At 46.9% G+C, this 21549-nt stretch overlaps 2 protein-coding genes across 2 annotated transcripts in view; one reads left to right on the plus strand and one right to left on the minus strand.

Moving 5' to 3' along the window:
• The window catches only part of LOC144149266 (inositol-trisphosphate 3-kinase A-like), a 488782-nt gene that overhangs the window by 158042 nt on the left and 309191 nt on the right, over positions 1-21549 (minus strand). The gene's annotated exons all lie outside the window — the stretch shown is intronic.
• Positions 2904-17402, plus strand: LOC144148739 (uncharacterized). The gene is made up of 5 exons (XM_077680257.1): positions 2904-3138; positions 6001-6031; positions 9354-9483; positions 11341-11722; positions 16961-17402. The coding sequence occupies exons 1-5, from the start codon at positions 3076-3078 to the stop codon at positions 17288-17290; spliced, it is 936 nt and encodes a 311-aa protein (XP_077536383.1). The 5' UTR covers positions 2904-3075; the 3' UTR covers positions 17291-17402.

Consider the following 21549-nt stretch of genomic DNA (forward strand, 5'->3'; position numbering starts at 1 on the left):
TATCCGGGAGGCCAACCTAGTTTCCTGGATATAGATCGGACTCGCTTAATGTCTACTAAGCCTTGAGGCTATTGAATAAACGAAAGCACAACATCTAGTAATGACGATAGGCCGTTTATTGTTCTTTCTTATTGTCCTCGTAGTCTAGGGAAAACGCGGACGATGTAGAAGCCCACTGAATAGAGGGTAACCTCTAGTTTTCACATGCGCCGAATGATAATTCATTTGAAAGCGACTACCGGCCCGTTTGGTGTCCGGCGCGCTCCGATAGTCATCGCGCCTTCCTACCAGTTTTTAACGTCACACTGTTACTCATTAACTCAACTATTAGCTATTATAATTTTACATAGTTTACGTAAGTGCTAGGAATATAATGGAAGTAAATAAAACGAGATTCGCAGACTAATTACAATTCACCTTTCCGTAAACATTCGGAGAGAGAGGAAGAAGGCATTGATTAAAAATTATTTGCAAGATATGAGCACATGTTAGCATGGCGCTTGTTAGAAATTTAGCCCCGTATGCTATATGGGCCTCGAGAACTCGACAAGTGAAGGTGGTCGAATGCTTCATCATCATCACCATCATCATCACCATCATCATCATCATCACCATCAGCATCATCATCACCATCATCATCATCATCATCACAACAGCCTGTCTACGCCCAGGCCTCTTCAATTAATCTCCAATTATCCCGGTCCTGTGCTAACTGCGATCAATTTATCCCTGCAAACTTCTTGCTCTCATCTTCCCATCTAACTTTCTTCCGCCCCCTACCACGCTTGCCTTCTCTACAGATCCACTCTGTTACCCTTAATGACCAACGGTTATCTTGCCTTCGCATTACATGCCCTGCCCACGTCCATTTCTTCTTCTTAATTTCTACTAACATGTTCTTAACACGCGTTTGTTCCCTGACCCACTCCGCTCTCTTCTTGTCCCTTAATGCTACACATATCATCTTCTGTTCCATTGCTCGCTGAGTCGCCTTTAATTTAAGTTAAGCCCTCTTAGTGAGCCTCCAAGTCTCTGCCCCGTAGGTGAGTACCGGTAAGATGCAGCTGTCATACACTTTTTTCTCCAGGGACAATGGTATACGCTGCCATTCATTATCTGAGAATGCCTGCCGAATGCACTCCACCCCATTCTTATCCTTCCAATTATCTCTGCTTCATGGTTAGGACTCGGGGTCCCAACTTGGCCTAAGTAGATATATTCGCTTACTACTTCCACTGCCTCGCCCCCTATCTCAAATCGCTGTGATCTTCCGAGATTATTAAGCATTACATGCTTATGTAATGCTTATGATTATGTCGCATGCTTATGATTCTGAGCCACCGCGGCTCAGAATCATAGCCACAGCCATAATCATAGCCACTGAGCCACCGCGGCGGGTCCTCCGACTATTCCTACCTAACAGCGAATAAATCTCTGAAGTCGAACAATGCTTCACATTTAAAGGACCCGTTCGGGGAACAGTTCAACCTTTAATTTTGCCAACGTTATGTTCCACTCAAAGCTGCAAGCGAAAATGCCCACAGCTGGACGGCTGAAGAAAATGTTTCGCTTATTCCTAAGAATCCTGGGCAATCGCCGTTAATTTGGGTGTTCGCTGTTTCGCAAATTCGATGCAATATTCTTCATGTGTGTGCGTTGTATACCAGCGCAAATGTCGCGAGAGCTTCCATGGCTCACGTGCGTGTGATGACACACCCCAGCAATAAACGGGGTTGCACTATAGGCTAAAGTTGCAACGGACGTCACAGGAGGTATTCAAACGCGGAGGCCGTTGAACTTGGCAGTCCAATAAGGGCGCAGGACTCGCGACCATTATACGGGTTAGCAGGAACTCGCCGGAACAGCTTTTATGACCTCCGAATAATGTCCTCTCAATATTTACTCAGTGTTAGCTCTAAATAATGTTTTTTTTAAGCGGACCATTTCTTAACGAACCCCACGAAGTGTTTAACGTAGATTTATTTGACGTTGCTTACATGGCGTCACTTTTCTGAAGCCATTGTCAGCTTCCCAGGGAACCGTATCAAAAGTCGTAAAATAATCGTCTCGAATCCTCTCCGCCTGATAAAATTAACCTCCTCATCACTAAAACAATCTGCTTCACACACGAGAAGAGCGGCCGCCGCGGCCGGGAGTCGAACCCGCGTCCATAGGGTCAGCAGCACAACGCCTTAGCCACTGAGCCACCGCAGCGGGTTTATTTTGTACCAACTTTCGTAACAACGCAGAAGATCTAACTGTACTGCAAGTAACTAATTATTAAAAACACCGCTCTCTCGCACACACACACAAAAAAACCGCAACAACAAAAGCCTTTGCAGAAATTTTGCCAACGGGGGAAAAAGGAAACGGGTGACTAACCGCTGTCATTAAAAACTTCAACAACTTTAGAAAGGCGCAGAAGTACAGTTATAATTTTAAGGCTATTTTAAACACAACGACGCCCAAATCGTTCCGTACCGACCTGAACAGTGAAACCTAAGGGCCGTTCAATCTAGACATCCCATCCAAGGAGATCCAACTTTTCCGATGGCGATGGGCCAGCGCACATTTTGTTTTCGTACATTACCCCCGAGATAATGCAGAAGGTATTCCACACAGCACGCGTTAAAAATATTTCCCTTGCGGAACCATTTTCTTTTGTTTCAGTTATTTGTCTATTCGTTATCACTATTTATTGTTTGCAGCCCCCAAAAATGAACCGCCGAAACGAAAGCATGTTGACACAACCCATTGACAAAGCATGTTGAAGAAAAAGTATAGATATCGGTGAAAAGTGGCCTTGTTTTGGCTATTTCAAACACAATCAAGTGCCCGGGATTTCGTAAGTTTTCAGGTGCTAATGCGTCACATTGCTGTCGCTTGTATCGGTATTATTTTGCCAGCCGCTTCTATAACACGCAGAAAGTCCCCCCAACTGTCGACGACTATGTAACTTCAACCAAGAAAGAAAGAAGGACAGCGACCGAGAACGGTCGGTTGCCAAACGCCTTGTATTTCGAAATGCACGACGTTTAACGAGAGCGCTGCCGCCTCGAACCCGCTGGAACTACAATGTACGTATCTCGGACGCTGAGGCCCGTCGCATGGATCGTAGCACTCGCTATACCCTTTCTGGTGAGATTTGCATATCAATTGGATCAAATTGGGCATGCTTACGATAAGCCACACAACGCGTTACATTAAGTGTTGCGAAAACGATGAGGGAACGAATGCAGACTAGGCTGATACACACTGTTAGGTTACAAGACCCGTTATCCTAAGCGCGACCGCGTGTTCTATAGACTTTTTTATTTTCTTCGTCCTGGGAGCTTCCATTTTATCAGTGGGCTGCGCTAGCGGCCCTACAATTGGCGCAGTCGACAGGAAGATGCGACTGCGCATGCGCAACACAGCCCAGAACATGCTCTGATCTTATTAAAAATTAGCGGATGAACATGTTTATAGCAGGCTCCAAGTGGAACGAGCAGATGTGCTGGAATAGTATACCCCTTTTCGTGCTTTAAAATGTGCACTGTGCTGCGCATGCGCAGTTCATCCTGTCGACTGCGCCAGTTAAACCGCGCGAATCGAACGTCGAATTACTTCTGCATGATCGTTCGTATACGATTCGCCTTATTCCTACAAAAACTCAATTAAGCGTGCGAGGATATGGAGCGTGCAGTGTATACTTTTACAAACACGGAGAGAGAGAGAGAGAGAACAACTTTATTTGTTCCCGGTGGGAAAAGGAAGAGGTTGGAGATCCTCCTCGGTCCTCTTCCCCCTTTTAGAGACTTTATTCAGTAAGTGGAGAGCATTTGATTGATTGATTGTAGGGTTTTACGCGCCGACGCAACGGAGGCGATGAGGCGCGCCGTAGTGGAGGGCTCCGGATTAATTTTGACCACCTGGGGATATTTATCGTGCGCCGAAATCTCGTACACACGGGCGTTTTTACTTTTCGCCTCCATAAGAAAAGCGGCCGCCGCGGCCGGGAATCGAACCCGCGACCTCGTGCTCAGCAGCGCAACGCCTTAGCCACTGAGCCACCGCGGCGGGTCAAGTGGAGAGCATCTCGTGACCGATGGTGCTGTATGAGTTCCTTATTCCGCTCAAAACGTTATACTCAACACCACGGACTCAACACTTTAGAACATAATGCAGACAAGGTAGGAAATTGACAAAGAGGGTAAGCAAATGTGTATGAACTAACGCAAAGGAATGAGTTCGTGAAAGAACTGGAATAGGTTAACTTGCCATTAGCGACACAACCCAAAGGGTTTTAAAAAGCACTTCGGGGAAATCTTTACGAACACATTAAGCGTGCATCTTCAGAGAAATATTCGCAGGACGACAACTTGAAGGCGACGCGACGTTAACGTTCACCATAAGCTGCGATTGTCTTTACCTATAGTATGTGGCACTGCCATGGAGTGATCGAACAAGTGAGTATAGAATGACTTAAACGTATTGCACTCTACGACAATGGCGATGCATCGTTGTCTGTTAAACACACAGCAGACAGCACCAAACAGATTATCCGGAAATTGCCGCTGAAAGAGCGCCGCTGAGGCGATGATTTCGGATTTTTGGACGTGCACAATTGCAGCTTCTCCTCCGTCTAAGCACGGGATCCCGGTACCGTGCTCTATCGCGTGCACGCACCCGGTCTCGTCAAGTCATAAATGTAGTATTGGCACATTACGTCACAGCGGTTACAGATGTACTTGATCAGTTTCAATGTTCCTCAATTTTCCAAATTCAAATTTTTCGGAGGCAGACTCTGGACGGTTTGCGGAGGCGTCCCTGAGGTCATGCATGCGGAGCATGCTTTGTTAAATCTGCCACCACGTGTGCATTACTGTTTCTCGACGGCCCACAAGAAACAGCCTGGATAAAGATACATACATGATAACATCCCAAAAGTTGGTCCTCCCGATGGCGTTCTCGCTGATACCCTGGTCCGGACTCCGAGGTGCGCGATGAGTTAAGGAGCTAATCTATTCGGAAGCCAACATCAATTGGGAAGCGAATTTCAAATCAAGCTTCTCCGTCTCTCAGAATAACAAGATTAATTATTTTTCTAAATATCGTTACCTTATATCCTCAAATTTCGTAGTACAAGCACGTAGCCAAAAACTGTGAACTTCAATTATAAACAAACTATTGTTAATTACCTTATCTACTCCGTTCTAAAGCACCCCCCTTTTTCCACCATCACGATGCCGAAAGGTAGGGGGTGCTTAGATTCGAAAAACCTAAATTACTTCCGCTCCCTGGCACTTTTTTCTCATATTTCGATGAGACGGGAGCACGGAACAATGTTTTGTCTGGGAAACATTAAAAAGAAACATAGGTACAGGCAGTGAATCCACCGCTTACGCCGGATACTCCGTCACCGGCACTACCTTTCGAGTCCGCTGTGCCACTCGGGCCGCCGCTCTTAGTATCCCCCAGCAGGTGGTCGTCTGTTCCGCTAAGGTGGTTGTATAACTGAAAGCTTCATAACTGATTTGGCCACAACGTCAACTCAAGCCCACTTCTTCCATGTGTCTGAAATCCACCTTGCGATGATTGCTTAGGAAATGGGGTGCTTAGATTCTCATGCAAACTTCTTTTCCAGTTTTTTTTTCCCCGAAAGTAGGAGAGGGTGCTTAGAATCGCAAAATTGCGGTATTTATCTCGTAGTAGCATATTTTATTGAACTTGACGTCTCTGTGGTCGTTCGAATCGTATGGAGCAAGTGTAGCTACTATAATTCCTTTAAAAAGGCATTGTGCGACTAGTTATTCACTCGTTACGTTTCACGTGTTACTCCCCCCTCCCCTATGTAATATCCTCCTGCGAGAAGGCCTTTAGGGGTATTCTGAATAAATAAACAAACATAAACCTACGTGAAACTCAGACCAAAATTTCAGACGCATTCACCCTTTTTTTAACATATGCTTTAGTTTCAGTTTTTTTTTTCGGTACATGACCTGCGACTTCTCTTTGCAGTTTCTATACATCGAAAGCGGAAAGAGTGCAGGTAAGCATTTACAATTTACGATGAATAATCTCGCATGTGTCTTCTGTACCTATTGACGAGCCGCGGCCCTTTAGACAGTTTCCTGCCTATAAGTTCGCAAGGGTCGAAAATTGACGCAGTTCTGCTGTGAATGATAGCTTTCGAAGACTGGTATTACTGCAGGGTTACGGGATATATACATATAATTTTTTGCCGGCTAAACATGTTTCGCGACCAAGTAGTTCGACCGGGTTTCTGAACTAAATTGCTGTCAAGTGAAAAGGTGGGAACAGAGCACATGTTGACGAAGGACGGACAGAATCACACGGCACAAGCGCTGCGGTGTGTGCTTCTGGCCGTCCTTCGTCAACATGTGCACTGTTCCGACCTCTGATTGCACACCCAACTGGCCCAACATGGTACCTTTTTGCTGAGAGGTAAGCGTGTTTAGTAAACGTGTCTATCATTATGGCTAGCCACTGCCAACCTATTTTTACGTTACCTTAGGGCAAACGAAACCAAATATCCCGCATGTAACCCAACTACAAAAAAAAAAGCATTTACACACGTAAGCACGCACACAAACTAAGATCGAAGCGATCGCTGTCAATTCTGCCAGTTCTTGTACGTGTTAGTACTATCACGGCGTAATTGATATGATGAATCACTGGCAGCTACGCTAATCTAAACACCACAGATCATGCCAGTTGAGACTCAAATGCATATCTGATTTACTGTCCCCGTGCGTCGCCACGGGTGTCATCGTTCAACTGGTAAATCCACGAAAAAATACTTTACCAAGAAAGCCATGGTGTACCTGTTAGCATTAGCAGCCAGCTTCATGTCACGTTACGCGGTCACACATGTCAATCCCGAATAATAGTATACAGGAAGACGACAGCAAAAATTATTACATTTGACAACAAATTCTGACGGTCATGTCACTATCCATGCAATAACTACTTTCTTATTCCCGGCTATTTAGATTTGGAACCAAATTCCTGAGCACACAATCTAAAGGAACAAGGCTAGGCCACCAACTTAGAAACTGGTGTGTTTGGATTGAAAATAAAAAAAAAATTCTAGGACGGAACCATTCATGTGGTGGCGGATTACCTCAGCGAAGCTTTATTAGTTTCACTGGATCGCAGATATTAAAACTCCCGCCTCCCCTCGCGGGAACCCCTGTGTAGATGCGACGCATAGGGTGTTCACGTTGCAGCGTTGGACAGCGGAGGAACGGCGCTGGAACGATGGAGCGGAGCGGCGCAGGCACCGCGTTTTATAGCGCGCATAACGGTGAGGGGACGCGCCGGCGCCAGTGCGCCTGCCGCGGCTATGACGCAACTCAATCCACTTTAATCCAATCCAAATCCAATCCAATCCAAGCCAAGTCAATCCAAGCCAATCCAATCGAATAATCCAATGCCCCTCGCGAGAGAGCGTTCGCTATCGGAGAGGAGAGGGGGTGAGCGGCGGAGAGCGCAGCTCGCGTGGCGAGGAGGGGCGGACGCCGACAACGCCGGATGCAGGGACAAGGCGGGTGAATGAGATCCGTTGGATCTAAAAAAACAACAACAGGACTGACAGGGGCGTAGTCCAGAGGACTGCACCAATCTGCTCCGTCTTGCCGGCTGGCGGAGTCCACGCGATCTGCGGCGGGAGCGGCTGTGTCGCGTTCGACGTCAAACTCTTCCCCTTCCTCGCGTTGCTGCTCTTGCAGCGCCGCACCCTCTCCCCCTCTATGAAACTCCAATGCAGCTGGTAACGTGTTTGTCGGGGCTAGTAGGTGTCGGTCGTCCGTGGTCTCGTGTAGCGAAAAACTCAGAAACACAGGAGAAAGATGAACGCACAGAAGCGTCGAAGGCTGAAGACGCACTCTCTCCATGCACCCGATACCGCGCCTTTGCGAGAGAGTGCGCGCCGCACCCTCTCGCTCTCATCATCATCATCATCATCATCATCATCATCATCATCACCAGCCTATCTACGCCCACTGCAGGGCCAAGGCCTCTCCCATTATTCTCCAATTACCTCGGTCCTGTGCCAACTGTGACCTCTCGCTCTACCCGGAGACAAACCTATTTTATTGAACATTAGCTGCGGAGTGGCCCTTGGATACCTGTACACGGACAAGTTCTGTTCGGTAACACTTCTGTGCTCGCAATGTGAGAGAGAGAGAGAGAGAGAGAGAGAGAGAGAGAGAGAGAGAGAGAGAGAGAGAGAGAGAGAGAGAGAGAGAGAGAGAGAGAGCTCTTTATTAGAAAAAGCAGAGACTTTGCCGGCGTTTGCCGTCGCCTACATGCTTCTCTGATAGCGGTCGGGGATGTAGGAAAAACAGGCCCTAGAAAGAGGTGGGCAGAAGAAAAAAAAAAAAAAACACTGGCGACAAATCTAGGCAGCCGATAGGCTGCCTATACTCGGGTACAACTTTCTGTGGCAATGTATGATGATGAGGATGATGATTGCTAGTGGTATCCCCTTTGTAACGGAGTAATGACGCGTCATCTTACCAAAAGAATATATCTATGTTTTATACTCTTCGTTTAATACTAGAGCTTCTCTCAGGACAGGCACAAGATACTTATTTTTTCTGCTACAGGTTGTAGCTGTCCAAGGCAATATTCCCCTCTCTGTTTTTCGCCCACCAGCATGTTAACCTTCTTTTTGTCGCCTCGACAGCCTTGAAGTTAGCTGCCTCTGTGCTACCTTTAAATGCGAGGGCTTTTGGAAGCCGAATATTTCCCTCATGTAGATTTGGATGGATACCCTCGCATTCTTACACTATGTGCCGCATAGTTCCTGTTTCTTTTCCGCAGACAACGCATACCTCATCGTTTTGGGTATACCTTTTCACGACGCTCTTAGTTTCCAAGCAACCTGCCTTAGCCTCAAAAAGCAAAGCACTGCCATTTGAATTATCATAGCAATTTTCCTTTCTGATGCCCGATTTCTCTGTAGTAGTCGTTGTAGCCTAGTAGTAGTCGTAGTAGTTGTAGTTGTAGTAGTACTAGTAGTTGTTGTTTTCACTGAAGGATTCAAATAAACAGTCCAGTAACTTTCGCACCAGTGTCACTTGTCCTTTCCAGGGTATGTAGGAGGATTTGGAAACTCGGGAATCGGGTATTTGTGGGGAAGAGGTGGATGCGGTGTTCAATCATAAGCTGCGTTCGGACACCGCCTCACCCCCTTTCTTCACGCCCATAGTCAGTGAAAAGCAGACAAATAATGCATTTTGCGCACTCAGAAAATCGCCTTGTTAATAAGCTTTCAATTTTCATTTTACGCCAAAGCTGACATGCCGATAGTAGTTTTAACCATGCCACCTCGGTTTGTTCGGCAGAAATTTTCAACCTGGACGTGGCCTACGAAAGATATGCAAAACAACAAGCCAAGGTACACGGCGTTAAAGTGCTGTGGACCGACTGCTGGTACAACCGCACGGAAATGAAAACGAAACCTTTGTACTCACCGTAAGTAGATACTGTACCCGAAATAGACTGGAGCACATTCGTTTGAAAGAGGAGAGTAAAAAAAATGTGGTTGATCCTCGTTTCATAGGAATCGGCAACACGAAAGTGAAACGTGCCTTCACGGGAGCATTTGAATGTTTAATGTGCATCGAAATGAACTTGCACGTCGCTGTTTATACCTCGTCGGTATGGCAGCGTTAGACGCACCAACATTAGACACTGGATTACACGGTCAGGAGCACCGCTAAATACGATTGAAACCCCCAAGCGCTCGCAAACTTTGCGAACAAAACCGAATGGGTTGTCAGCGAACCATTTGGAGAAGACACGGTCCGCTACAGCGAAAGGAGCATGATTTGCGGGTCGGCAGCAGTCTTGTGGGTGTGCTTGGCGAGCGACGTTCTGCAGGCGGGTCGCTACGGCAAAGGTCCGACCACATTGGTCCTGCTCAGTGGCGTGTACGCCAGACGCTTGCGTCGCGACGAGCTTTTACACCAAAACTGCATCCTTTTTTACAGCATCCTTTTTTTACAGCAAAACTGCATACGTCTTAACCCCCTACACTTTCGCGTCCGTGGTCAAAAACGTCAGGGCGCCAAGGCCTCAGACACCGAGCGCATGCGTTCGGACAATCAAGCATACAGCGTAGAGCTCAGAATTCGTTTAACGAAACCACAAACAAGAATCGAAACCGCGAAGCCTTCTCTGCCTCACTGATTGAGTTATTCGTCCTAGTAAAACACGCTGCAGGAAAGCCAACTCTACCCAATGGTTTTTCACAAAAGGACGACGACGACGATGATGATAAGAGAAGGCACATCAAGCGCCTCCAGAGAAAAACGTTTGAAAAATAGTGTTGTGCCTCTTTCTCTCCTTGACACCGCAACCCTCTCCACTCTCAAGGCCAAGCTAAAAGCCTGTTCTACATGGTGCGATTTTCCCTACGAATTCGCAGATGCGGCGCCGCTCGTGCGGCAAAACGGCCTTTTGTCGTTGCTGCGGCGAAGTGCCAAATGTTAGGAGCGGTCGACCATATCCACCGCGAACGCCGCTCGTGCGGTGTAGAGGGGCCGGACCTGCGGCCAATAGGAACACAGCTAGGTGAACGCCACGGCATCACCATCTGCACGCTTAGCAACCAGATGGCGTTGCTTGTATACGCGCGGAGTAAACGCGGGTGCACCGAAACAAACGCACGCGCGTTCACACGATGTCGCGCGCCGTTTTCATCGACTGCTTATTAATCGGTATCCGCGCAAGTGGCGGACATCCCAACAGGGAACAAGTACAGAAGAACCCAAGAAGAACCGGCCGAGGTAAACCGAGGTGTGCTAGGCGCGCACAACAAGCGAACCCAGGGTTGCTTGCTGTGTTTGTCTTCTCTGCTATGTGTGCGTATATTGATAAATAATTGACGATTGTTGTGTGAAACCGCAGATAAACTCAGAGTCTGAAACATGAAACAACTTGCCCAGAAAGCACAATAAAACTTGTTTTTAAAAATCACAAGTTTACCTTGTGGCAGACTTATTTTGTCTGCAGACAATGTGCTCCGAAATGCGAATATCGTGAGGTTCGCAGGCCACGCAGACGACATTTACAGGCATTGAGAACTTCGTAAGTGCGAATGTTCGTTCCACAGAATTCGCAGACGAAAAGCGCACCATGTAGAACAGGCTTTTCTCTGCGCGGTCTCCACTGTATTTTCGTGCTGCGCTACCGCTCGCTCTGTTACCGAAAGATGCGGATGGACGAAGAAAATTGCCGACAAGCACCATTTACTCATCAAGCAAAAATAACTTTGCCAAACACCGGAATTAATCCACAAAATGACGATGCCGCTTTCATGTTTTGCAGGTACCAGATAACAGTACAGGCCGGCCGATTCAACCTGGGCGAAGTTACAAGCACTGTACAGGCGCCTACAGCCGTTTACAAGCATAAATACATTAATAGGCAGAAAAGCCCCATAAAGGCCACATTCAAGCAATCCAAGACTCTCGCCCAAACAACGAGCACGAGCTTAATAAACGGATTCGAGTGCAACATCACGGGAAGCCTAACAGCGACCATCAAAAAGGTCGTCAGTATAGGCGCTGGCTTCGCGCTCAACTTCTACGTCCACCGAACAAACACCGAAACCAATGTGACAACGAAAACTATCGAAGTAGACATAGGGATAACCGTGCGCCCCAAGTGTGAAGTGACCGTCGAGTGGCAAGTAACCAACATTAAAAAGGTAAGGAGGCGCCTCCCAGACTTCCTTTTTTTTTCTTACGTGTGCGGTTGAGCGGTGTGTATTGAGTGCGTACACTCAGACGAACTCGGTGAGTCTGTTACTGTTACAGGCTGCACTTCAGGTACAGAAACATTCAATTGTGTAATACAGGTTCCTGATTCGAAAGTAATACAGTTGATTGATTGATTGTGGGGTTTAACGCGCCGACGCAACGCAGGCGATGAGGCGCGCCGTAGTGGAGGGCTCCGGATTAATTTTGACCACCTGGGGATCTTTAACGTGCGACGAAATCTCGTACACACGGGCGTTTTTGCTTTTCGCCTCCATCAGAAATCCGGCCGCCGCGGCCGGGAATCGAACCCGCGACCTCGTGCTCAGCAGCGCAACGCCTTAGCCAGTGAGCCACCGCGGCGGCTAAAAGTAATATTTCAACACAAATAGCGGAACAATTCCGGTATTCAAAGTGAATATGCCGAGAGCACAGCAGCGATGAGCGGGGGGTTATGGCACGTGAAGCTAGTCGTTAAAAATCGCCAAAACGAAACCTGTCGACGCAAAACCTGAGCCACTAAAATCAACACAGCTAGATACATGAGGAGAGTGATTGCGAATAGCCAAAATAAAGGCCAAGTACTGGAAGGTCCCTTAAAGGAACCCTGCAAGACTTCCGATAAGCGCTTTCACTCTTTCTTTCGCATCTGGAACCACTGCCAAAGCTACGCCAGCACAGAGCGGCACTGCGTGATTTGCTCGCCGCACCAGATAGGCCTTCCATTTCTGCTTTATTGTTGTGGCTTTTTTTTAATGTTGCTATCGAAAAGCGTTCATTGCTGCAACTGAAGGAGAACTGGCCAACCGCCGCTACATGGCCTCCGTGACGTAACTCGGGCCGTCGAATTACATCAAGACCGGGAAAGAGAGAAAAATATTTTGAGCGAGTTTACATGTAAGTTATATCTGATGGGCATAGAGCAGTAATTTTTGGCTGAGGTACTTCGCGACCGGCTAATCTAAGTACTGGAAGTGTTGGTTGATTACGGTCTGAAAGCATTTAGGATTTCAAAAAAAAAAGTTGAAAAAAGTGTTGCAGGGTCCCTTTAAACAAATAAACGGCGCAAAGCAATGAAAAGCTAAGAAGAGAATACGAACATACGATCATACACAGCGCATTGTCTGTTCGTATTCTTTTTTCTGTCTTCAGCTGTTTAGCGCTGTTTCTTTGTTTAAAAGGCCCACGCAGACAAAATGCAAGTTTGGTGGATTTTAAAGATTGCCTCGTTAGATTTATACTGACACCACTTCTACCATAAACACCGCCGAAATAAGCTGTATAATTAGGAAAAAAGAGAATGGCCATGCGACTGACTATAGCTCATTTCCCGCCCTTCAAGCTATGACGTATTACGAGCATCTGAGCCACTACTGGCTGAGACCGGCAAAAGCAAACGCAAGTTACACAGGGCTTCTAAGAGCGCAGAACGAGTCCTTCGCGCTTAAATTTAATGCGCATTATTTTTATAGCAGTAAGAATGGTGGGATAAACAATGAAAATTACGAACGCGCACGTAAACATAGAAGTAGTGGTGCGCACTGCGCGCACTTTTAGCGTCCTCGATAAACACGCACCGGTGTTGCCCCCAAAACCGGCGCGGTGCACAGTGCGTACCGGCACGGAGCGTTGATCGAGGACAAACGGGGCGGTTCTACCCAGGCGCCATCTCTTAATCTAAGAAATCAACTCATAAAAACGTTCACAAGTAACAATACAGCACTGTAATGAGACACAGCGCTATTTGAAAGTGGTATTTATTGAAGGTCAATGATTATATGTACGCACAACTTAAATCCGTCACACATGCGGAACGACGTACCGCCACCGCTTCCACTAAACACCTACATACAAGCTGCTTCTAACCTTCGTTTGAGCCATAATGCGAGTGCCTGTTTTGTTCCGCCCTTCCGTTACAGCAAAACAAGTAGGTCTTCATCGTCTAGGCACTCCGGTAACAGTTCATGATAATTCGATCGAACGAAACGAATGTCAATCCCCAACTTTCTGGCAATGCATGCAGCCGCCTTTGAAGTACACAAAGTTCGCGTCCTCATTTACAATCACTGGCCGTTGTTACCGCCCGTTAGGAGACTGTCGCATCGTTGCCCGATGAATTCACAAGCACGCCATCCTTGTCAGCAACAATACACAGCTCCGTCCGCCTTGACACGAGTGCGGCGATGGCGCCGTCGCTGCAGCAGACGGCGGAGGAAGCTCCTTCGCCGGCATCGTCCGCGATGCATCTCGGGACTGCACGCCGGCGCACCGTCGACGAGACGAATACTATCTACCACACAAATTAGCCAGACATAAATCCGGTCAAAAACAAAGCGAGGGCGAACAACGGTCTTGAGCAGTATTGTGGCACCATCTAGGAGAACTGACGGGAAACAAGGTGTTCTGCCCACGGCCGCACTCGACTCTCCTCCTCCCGAGTTCCCCTAGCGCGGGAGGAGGAGAACCGAAAATTGCCCCGCGACGGTGCACCCCGGTTTATCGAGGACGGACGGTGAACACCGGTGCGGTTTATCGAGGATGAAAAGGCGCACCGGTGTGCCCCGGTGTGCACCGGTGCGGTTAAAAAAAATCGAGGATGCTATTTGTTATGGCCGCACAGCTGTCCGTTCCGTTGAGCTTACACTGGCCAACCGGAATAAGCTACGTTGTCTACTGTGACTCTTTTTGTTGAACATTCCCAATGGTTCACGAGACGAATACTATCTACCACACAAATTAGCCAGACATAAATCCGGTCAAAAACAAAGCGAGGGCGAACAACGGTCTTGAGCAGTATTGTGGCACCATCTAGGAGAACTGACGGGAAACAAGGTGTTCTGCCCACGGCCGCACTCGACTCTCCTCCTCCCGAGTTCCCCTAGCGCGGGAGGAGGAGAGTCGAGTCCGGCCGTGTTGCGCCGTTCGCTGCAGCTTTGGTCGGCATACCTGTATACGTTATCGCAGACGTCACGAAACACACCATTTAGCCGGGGAATTGAAATTTTGGCTAAAATTGTTTGTCTGAATGAAGCATCGTTTGCGGCCTGACAAGCGCTGGGGGCACTATAAAACACCAAAACTTCCGAATAAAACAAACTTGCATTTCGTCAGCTGCATGGCGCCTTTAAAGGGGCCATGCAACACTTACCGCCAACTACTCCGACTGTATTTTGGAGTAAAGCCTATTGTGCCAGCAATCTCCTCTCGCAAGAATGACAAAATGCCGTTCACTACCACCGAAGTTACGCGAGATGAGAAATCGCGCATAACCGTTCCCTCTCAACTCAACCGCGGACTACGCGACGAAAGGTGCGCTCTCTCTCATGGAGAACGGGCGGCTCGTGGCGTTCTGTTCGGTGGCCTTCATTATATCACAGGCCGGTGAGTTTTAAGTGCAGAGCACTTTAGGCGCTCGCCTTGTCGTCCTAGCTCGCTCGCTTGAACCAAGCATATCGCCACGGCGTTACGGTGTAGCCTGTCACGGTCCCTTCGCCGCGGCATTACAGGGGTGCAAAATGAGGAAAACTGAAGAGAGCACGGTTGGTTTTTTTTTTTTGCGTATTACACAGCGGTTTACGAGCTTATTGCTTCACGTGCACGTGTCATATTTGGCTAAGGTATTCCTGGCAGTGGAATCTAAACGTCGTGCAGGTTTATTAGCACTGCTGAAAGAGTGCTGCAGCTAGGGTCCTTTGAAGACGCGCCATCTCTTGCCATCTTCAATTTTAGAAACACTCCATACAAATCATGTTAACATAACACAGAGGTGAGAAAACTCCGTGGACCGAACAATTCTTGGTTGATTGTAAAGCATAGACGAAAGCATAGTTTTAGTGCCGTGAAGGGTTCTAACGTCTTCTCCAGGGCTTTCCTACAGGGTTTTATTAGTAATTAAATTTTCTGCTAGCTCCTGTCGGTTGTTGTTATTACTAATATCAAGGAGAAATTCGCCTTAATTTTAACTGTGGTATTATAATGAAACTCAGATAATTTACTATTAACTAAATAGAGAAGTATCTGGGGCATGTACGATAGAGAGGGAAGGAGAAGCGAGAGTACACGGAACGTATAAAACTAAGAAATAAATTTTATTTCGCGCTCCTTTCTTGCATTACAATGCACTGACAATGAAAACTTTGCCTCTTAACAAATGCCGACCATGCAATAACACTAGTATTGCGAGCGCTTTCATCGCGTGCGGTGCTGCGTTGTTCGTTTTTCAACATCGGCAACGCTCGACACAGCACATCCCTTCAATTGTCTGCAGGCTATCAGTAACTCAGTTTGCTTAGAAACGAAGCCAAAATTTCATATATTGCGAAAAGGCACCCCAGGATTAAAGGGGTGAACAGGGATAAATAAGGAGGGCCCGGCAATGAATTGTCGCATATATATCCACCAACTTACTTTTGCGCACGTGGATATGTAACTACTACTAAGACGTTTCTTCCAAATCGAAACAAAATTTCGCTTTCCGAACCGACACGTGAGCTGTGAACCGTCAAGTAGAGGAGCGATACAGATTAATTTCGACAACTTAGAAATAATTCAGGCGGACTCCAATCCCGAACACACGGACGTTTCCGTTATTCAGCTCCGTCAGGAAAGTAGCCTCCAGTGATGGGCACCGAAACCGCGTCCGTGTACTCAGCAGCGTCTTTAGAGAGAGAGAGAGAGAGAGAGAATAGTCTTTAGCCTATACTATATTCTAGTACACTATGATTAGCCGTTGAGCCACCGCCACGGCTAACTTGTTTCTTTCTCTATTTGACCACAGATTCATTGTGTAAACGTAGAGTTCTTTCTATCTGTCCTGGTAAACTGCACGACGGTAAGTACAACACGCATTCTAAAGGAACCGTGTTCCATGCAGCGTGTTACAACGCCAGTAGTAGTACAGATAAAATTATATCATGCATCAAATATTCATTTTCTGCTAAGATGTCTGAAGTAAGAAAAAAAAAAAACTAAAGTCATTTGGACTGCAGGTTGCACTAGGCATCCTCGATTGACCAGTCCTGGATAGTCCGCGGGCCGTCCGACGACTGCTTTCGGACTTCGGGTATTCTAGGGGAAATCGGGCGCTGGGTCACGCCCCTGGCCGCCCGATGACAATATAATCGAGGAGGCCCATTGATAAAAGATAACACGCCATCGTGCAGCAGCTAATCCCCTTTCACTCCACTCAGGAACGCTCGTGGACCATGGACATGATGGCCTCCGGCTACTGCGCCAAGTACTTCGATCGACCGGTGAAGGGCACGAATCTACACTTCACACCCATCAGGTTTCTCGGATATACAGACAAAAGGCTCACCGTTCTAAGCAGCAAGCATCCGGGCACAGTGAGCTACACCAGCAAGGGCATCCTCAGCTCGGTCGAGACGTACGACCACAACGTCGTCATTACCGAATTGTGCAACGGTAGCAGTGGCAGGACAAATGCAATGGCGTCGCACAAGTACCCAACGAAAGGAAAGCCCCATAAACTACACAAGCACCGGGATAGCGTAAGATGAAGCAGCGTTGTGAAGTGCGATACAAAGGGGTTTTGTTTTTTCCCAGGGTCATTCCGGGCGAAATAAATAAAAAAAAATCTGTACATACTGAAAGTGAAATAAAATTCGGACAACGCCGTCATTCCGCCAAGAACTTGAATGCGTGCAGTGTGTATACGCGCACGCAACGGGCCACAAACGAGCTGATCACGACTGTTGCGACAAAAATGTGTACAAAATCAGAGAGTAGTCTACTAACGTGCAAGCATTCTTATGCCGCTTGCTTGTCTTCATTGCGCGTTTTTTTTTCGGCCAGATGAGTAGCCAAATACGTTGGGTTAGTTTATTGTTTTCGTTTGTTTCGTTAAGCCAATTAATGGTGCACAGATACGCTATTACAGCGATTGAATGGTTCAACTTCGTCAATTAGGTATTTTTGTGCGGATGAAGGGTCCCTTCAGACAATTTTTTATTGGTGTTGCCGTAGTTCTTTTCAGGGATTTTTAAAATCTTCTGGCCATTTTTTGTGAAGGATGTGTACGTTACATAGCCCCGTATGACGTCAGGTTGTTACAAGAAATAAAATTTATTGCAGCAAATTTGTGTCCCCCCGTAAAGTAGAGAAACACAAGCATCGAGAAGTATCAGCTAGGTGACCTGCTCAGACGAACGTCGGCGAATCGAATGCCGCGGCGTCTGCTCTGCGCGCATTTATTTCAAGCGCTATCGTTTCTGCTAACACCGACTGTGGACTTGCTCAGATCTTAGAAACGCCCGAATGCAACACCTCCGAGGGGCAGGGTTCCGTCCTGGGGGACCCCAGATTTTACGCGTTGGATATGGGGACCCCAGTACCGACCTCTTCTTGGATTTTTGTGTGAAACAGGTGGAATGTTGTACCTTTAAAACTTCCTGTTATACCATTAAAAAACAAGAAAGATTGAGATAGAGAACCTTTTCGATCAAACAAGAACATTCCAAATTAGTGACTTTATAGCAAACACCCTTTCCCGACCAAAACATATGGCCGGTGAGGCTGACAAAAGGAGGAGGAAACACGCTCGGCCAGACACGGGTAACGAAACATAAATAAAAGAATAAGAAGGCGCGGTTCGCGGCAACATCTTTGATTTCTTGAGTTAATCTGTAGGATTCCATTAGTTTGTCTATAGAATTTATGTTATTTTATCTTTTAAAATTCTCTTCCACCATGTATCTCCATTTATTTTACTATTGGCGCTGAGATGCACGTATCTCCATTTATATTACTATATTACTATTGGCGCTGAGATGGTTAAGTGGCGCCCCCTGGCTCCTGACGTCATATTAGGGACTCGCGCTGCTGTTGTCTGTTACACTCCCCTTATGAGGGGCAGAAGTGCGTGTGCTAGAAATCGCCCGCTTTGATGCTCTAGTGCATTAAAAAGCGTACTTTCAGTAATTCAGTTATTTTGCCAGCTTCTGACACCTCTGAATAATTCCAAGCTGTATCTCGCATAAGTTTGCAACACATGAGAAGAGAGAGAACAACTTTTTTCAGAGATCGTGTGTAACTCGTCCTTTGTAGCTTAATTCTAAGGTTCAGTGCTCAGAGCTCCTCGACAAGCATTCCAAATGCGTACTCTTCCTTCAAGTGTTTTTGAGATGCTCTTATGAAGACTCAACAGTCCGTAATGTTACGCACAAAGCAGCGGGACCCTACACAGGCGTCGCACAGAAGGAAATAAAAGGGCTGTCTTCTATTTGTTTCGATGTTGTTGACTTGTATCAGATGAATGTTTTTCTCTGTTCCCAGTGATTTAATTTTTCTGCACTTTCGCAAATGACTAGTTAAAAGGCTTAGGTATGTTTGGGAGGCTCACGAAGTTCGTGTGGATACTTTCACCAGGCTGTATGGCATACATTCCCGTCTTCACAAATTGCCTTTCGTTACGGCTGCGAGCAAGAAGGTGCATATCCGCAGCGTGCGTTGTTTATTCGAGTGCAAATACAATGAAAAGAGTCGTGATACACCACAGCGAGACGGCGCAGACGACGTTGTCCAAAGTAGTCGAAGGAGGATTTTGTGCCCCGATCTTCTATCGCAGCCATCGTTATCATAACAAACTGACTCTAAACCCGAACGGCTTTGACATGATTACGGTGTTGAAGGCTTGATATACTTGCTAGAGAACGCAATAAATATATATACATCTACCGCGTTCAGTATAACAAGAATTGAAACCGATGAATATATCCGAGCTGTTGTGACTTCCTCTTTGTCATCCTTTGTAGCAGACGACGCTAATCAGCATCATTTCATTATGCTCGTAACGAGCTGCTGCATGCTCATGTGGTTGTGTCGGCTCGCGCCACTTTTTGCAGATTCCATTAAACCCTCATTCCATCAAGACGTGTCGCTCCACTTTCTGAGCATCGCGCCGCAGCTGGAGTACCCAGAGGTCCAACACAGGAGCAGCTCTTTGTTGTTTTCCAACCCCGTCAGACGTAAAGAGCAAACCCTGGCCTACTCAGGATGGCGTTACATGAATTGAAGAAAATAACTCTTACTTTCTTGTCCTGGACTGAAGACCCCGCACACTACCCCGCTCGAGTTCACTGTTAAATAAAGTTTTCTCCTCCTCTTGAGTGCAGTTTTACTATAATGCAGGCTTGACTATGGGTGATGGTGGGGGTGGGGATGATGTTTATTAACTGGTGAACCTAGCCCTGCGGCGTGGCATCACAGCAACTGCTCCCCCAATCAGCACCTTCTTGACCCTTTGCGCGGGAAATCACCAGGAGTCACTGAGGTTTGTGTCCCTCAAAAACCAGATGATCAGGCGCAAAATGTCTCTCCTTGTGATCCAATGGCCTTTAAGAAAATGGCATCGTCCACAGAGGCATGCGGAGCGTCTCTCCTTCGAAGTTCCTTGAAAATATGGCTCTAGGAAGCGTACCGTGAATGTCCCTCCAGGTCTGAAAAAACAATGTTCGTGTGTGTGCGTGTGTGTGTGTGTGTGCGTGCGTGCGTGTGTGTGCGTGTGTGTGTGCGCGTGTGTGTATGCGCGTGTGTGTGTGCGTGTGTGTGTGTGTGTGTGTGTGTGTGTACATATACAACTAATAATGTAACGAAACTTCATACCACAGATTTCATAACCAATGATGTAATGAATTCTAAATTAATGAAAAATAAACACGCTGAAAGCGGCCTTTTCAGCATAGGTAACAAAACGCTAGAGGAAGTAGAAGAATATAAGTACCCTGGTCAGGTTGTGAGAGCTGATCCCAACCAGGCAAAAGAAATCCGGCGCACAATAGGTATGGGAAGACGTGCACTCGGCAAGCACTACCAAAGAATCCCTCATAAAAATGGACGTTGAGTTTTAATAGACCCTTTATCGTATTTCTATAGAGTCAATAAAAAGTCAATTAAAACTCGTCGCTTATAGACCGGGCTCGTTAAAAAGTGAACACACATTTTATTGACCAAACTCAACCAACATTTTATTGTCCTCAAAACATTTGAGTTTTAATGCACTTCATTGAATTTCTCTGAGTGAACCCAAAACTCCCATCTTAAATACTGCGGCCAGTATAAAATCAACGAGCTTTTTATTGCAAGAATGCAACAAGAATTTTATTGCCTTCAACATATTGAGTTTTAACACGCTCTGTATTGCTTTCCTATAGGCGGTATTCAATAAAAAAGTTAAGCGGGCAATTTCTCCGTCTGGCAACACTGAAAACCGCCATGTCAGTGGCCACTGTGCCAGCGCATGCGCTTTGCGCCCGCATCTCGAAGGAAAAAAAAAACAACAGCGTACATGGTCTGCTGCGTTTCAGCCCGATTATCGGTAGTGGCGTCAACAGATGTAATATTAACCCCACTCGCATTAATAAGTGGTGGCGCTCTACCAACCCTCGAGCACTTCGAATCCATGGAGGATGAAACCGCGGCTGCGAGCGTATATAAGCAGCGTAAGTCCGACGCTGCAGTTGGCTGCCGCAGCGGATGTCGACGCAAGTGCACCCGCACCGCATCCACGACTTTATGTCTGGTATGTGCCCCCTAATACGTGGTTGAGCACAAAAACCGAATAATTTCTTAGGAGAAATGGTTCACGCGTACATCGATTTAGCGCTAGCTTTCTCGTGCGCTAAAGGTTTCACACTCAGCAAAACAACTCAAGTCTGACGTTAGAGCGCGGCGGCTTGCAATCAGCTGATCTGTGGCAGCTACTTCCTACGCGTCTGGCGATAGGTAGATCGTACTGTGCTGCACTCAACAGCACTTGGCG

Source organism: Haemaphysalis longicornis, unplaced genomic scaffold (genome assembly GCF_048455015.1).
Source record: "Haemaphysalis longicornis isolate Haplotype H1 unplaced genomic scaffold, Haemaphysalis longicornis Haplotype H1 scaffold_8, whole genome shotgun sequence".
Classification (NCBI taxonomy): domain Eukaryota; kingdom Metazoa; phylum Arthropoda; class Arachnida; order Ixodida; family Ixodidae; genus Haemaphysalis; species Haemaphysalis longicornis.

Excerpts from the sequence above, each read along its gene's own strand:
- LOC144148739 (XM_077680257.1), top strand. The coding sequence starts at position 3,076 with ATGTACGTATCTCGGACGCTGAGGCCCGTCGCATGGATCGTAGCACTC. Across the intron at positions 3,139-6,000 it reads CACTCGCTATACCCTTTCTG|TTTCTATACATCGAAAGCGG; the intron begins GTGAGATTTGCA and ends TTCTCTTTGCAG. Across the intron at positions 11,723-16,960 it reads AAGTAACCAACATTAAAAAG|GAACGCTCGTGGACCATGGA; the intron begins GTAAGGAGGCGC and ends CACTCCACTCAG.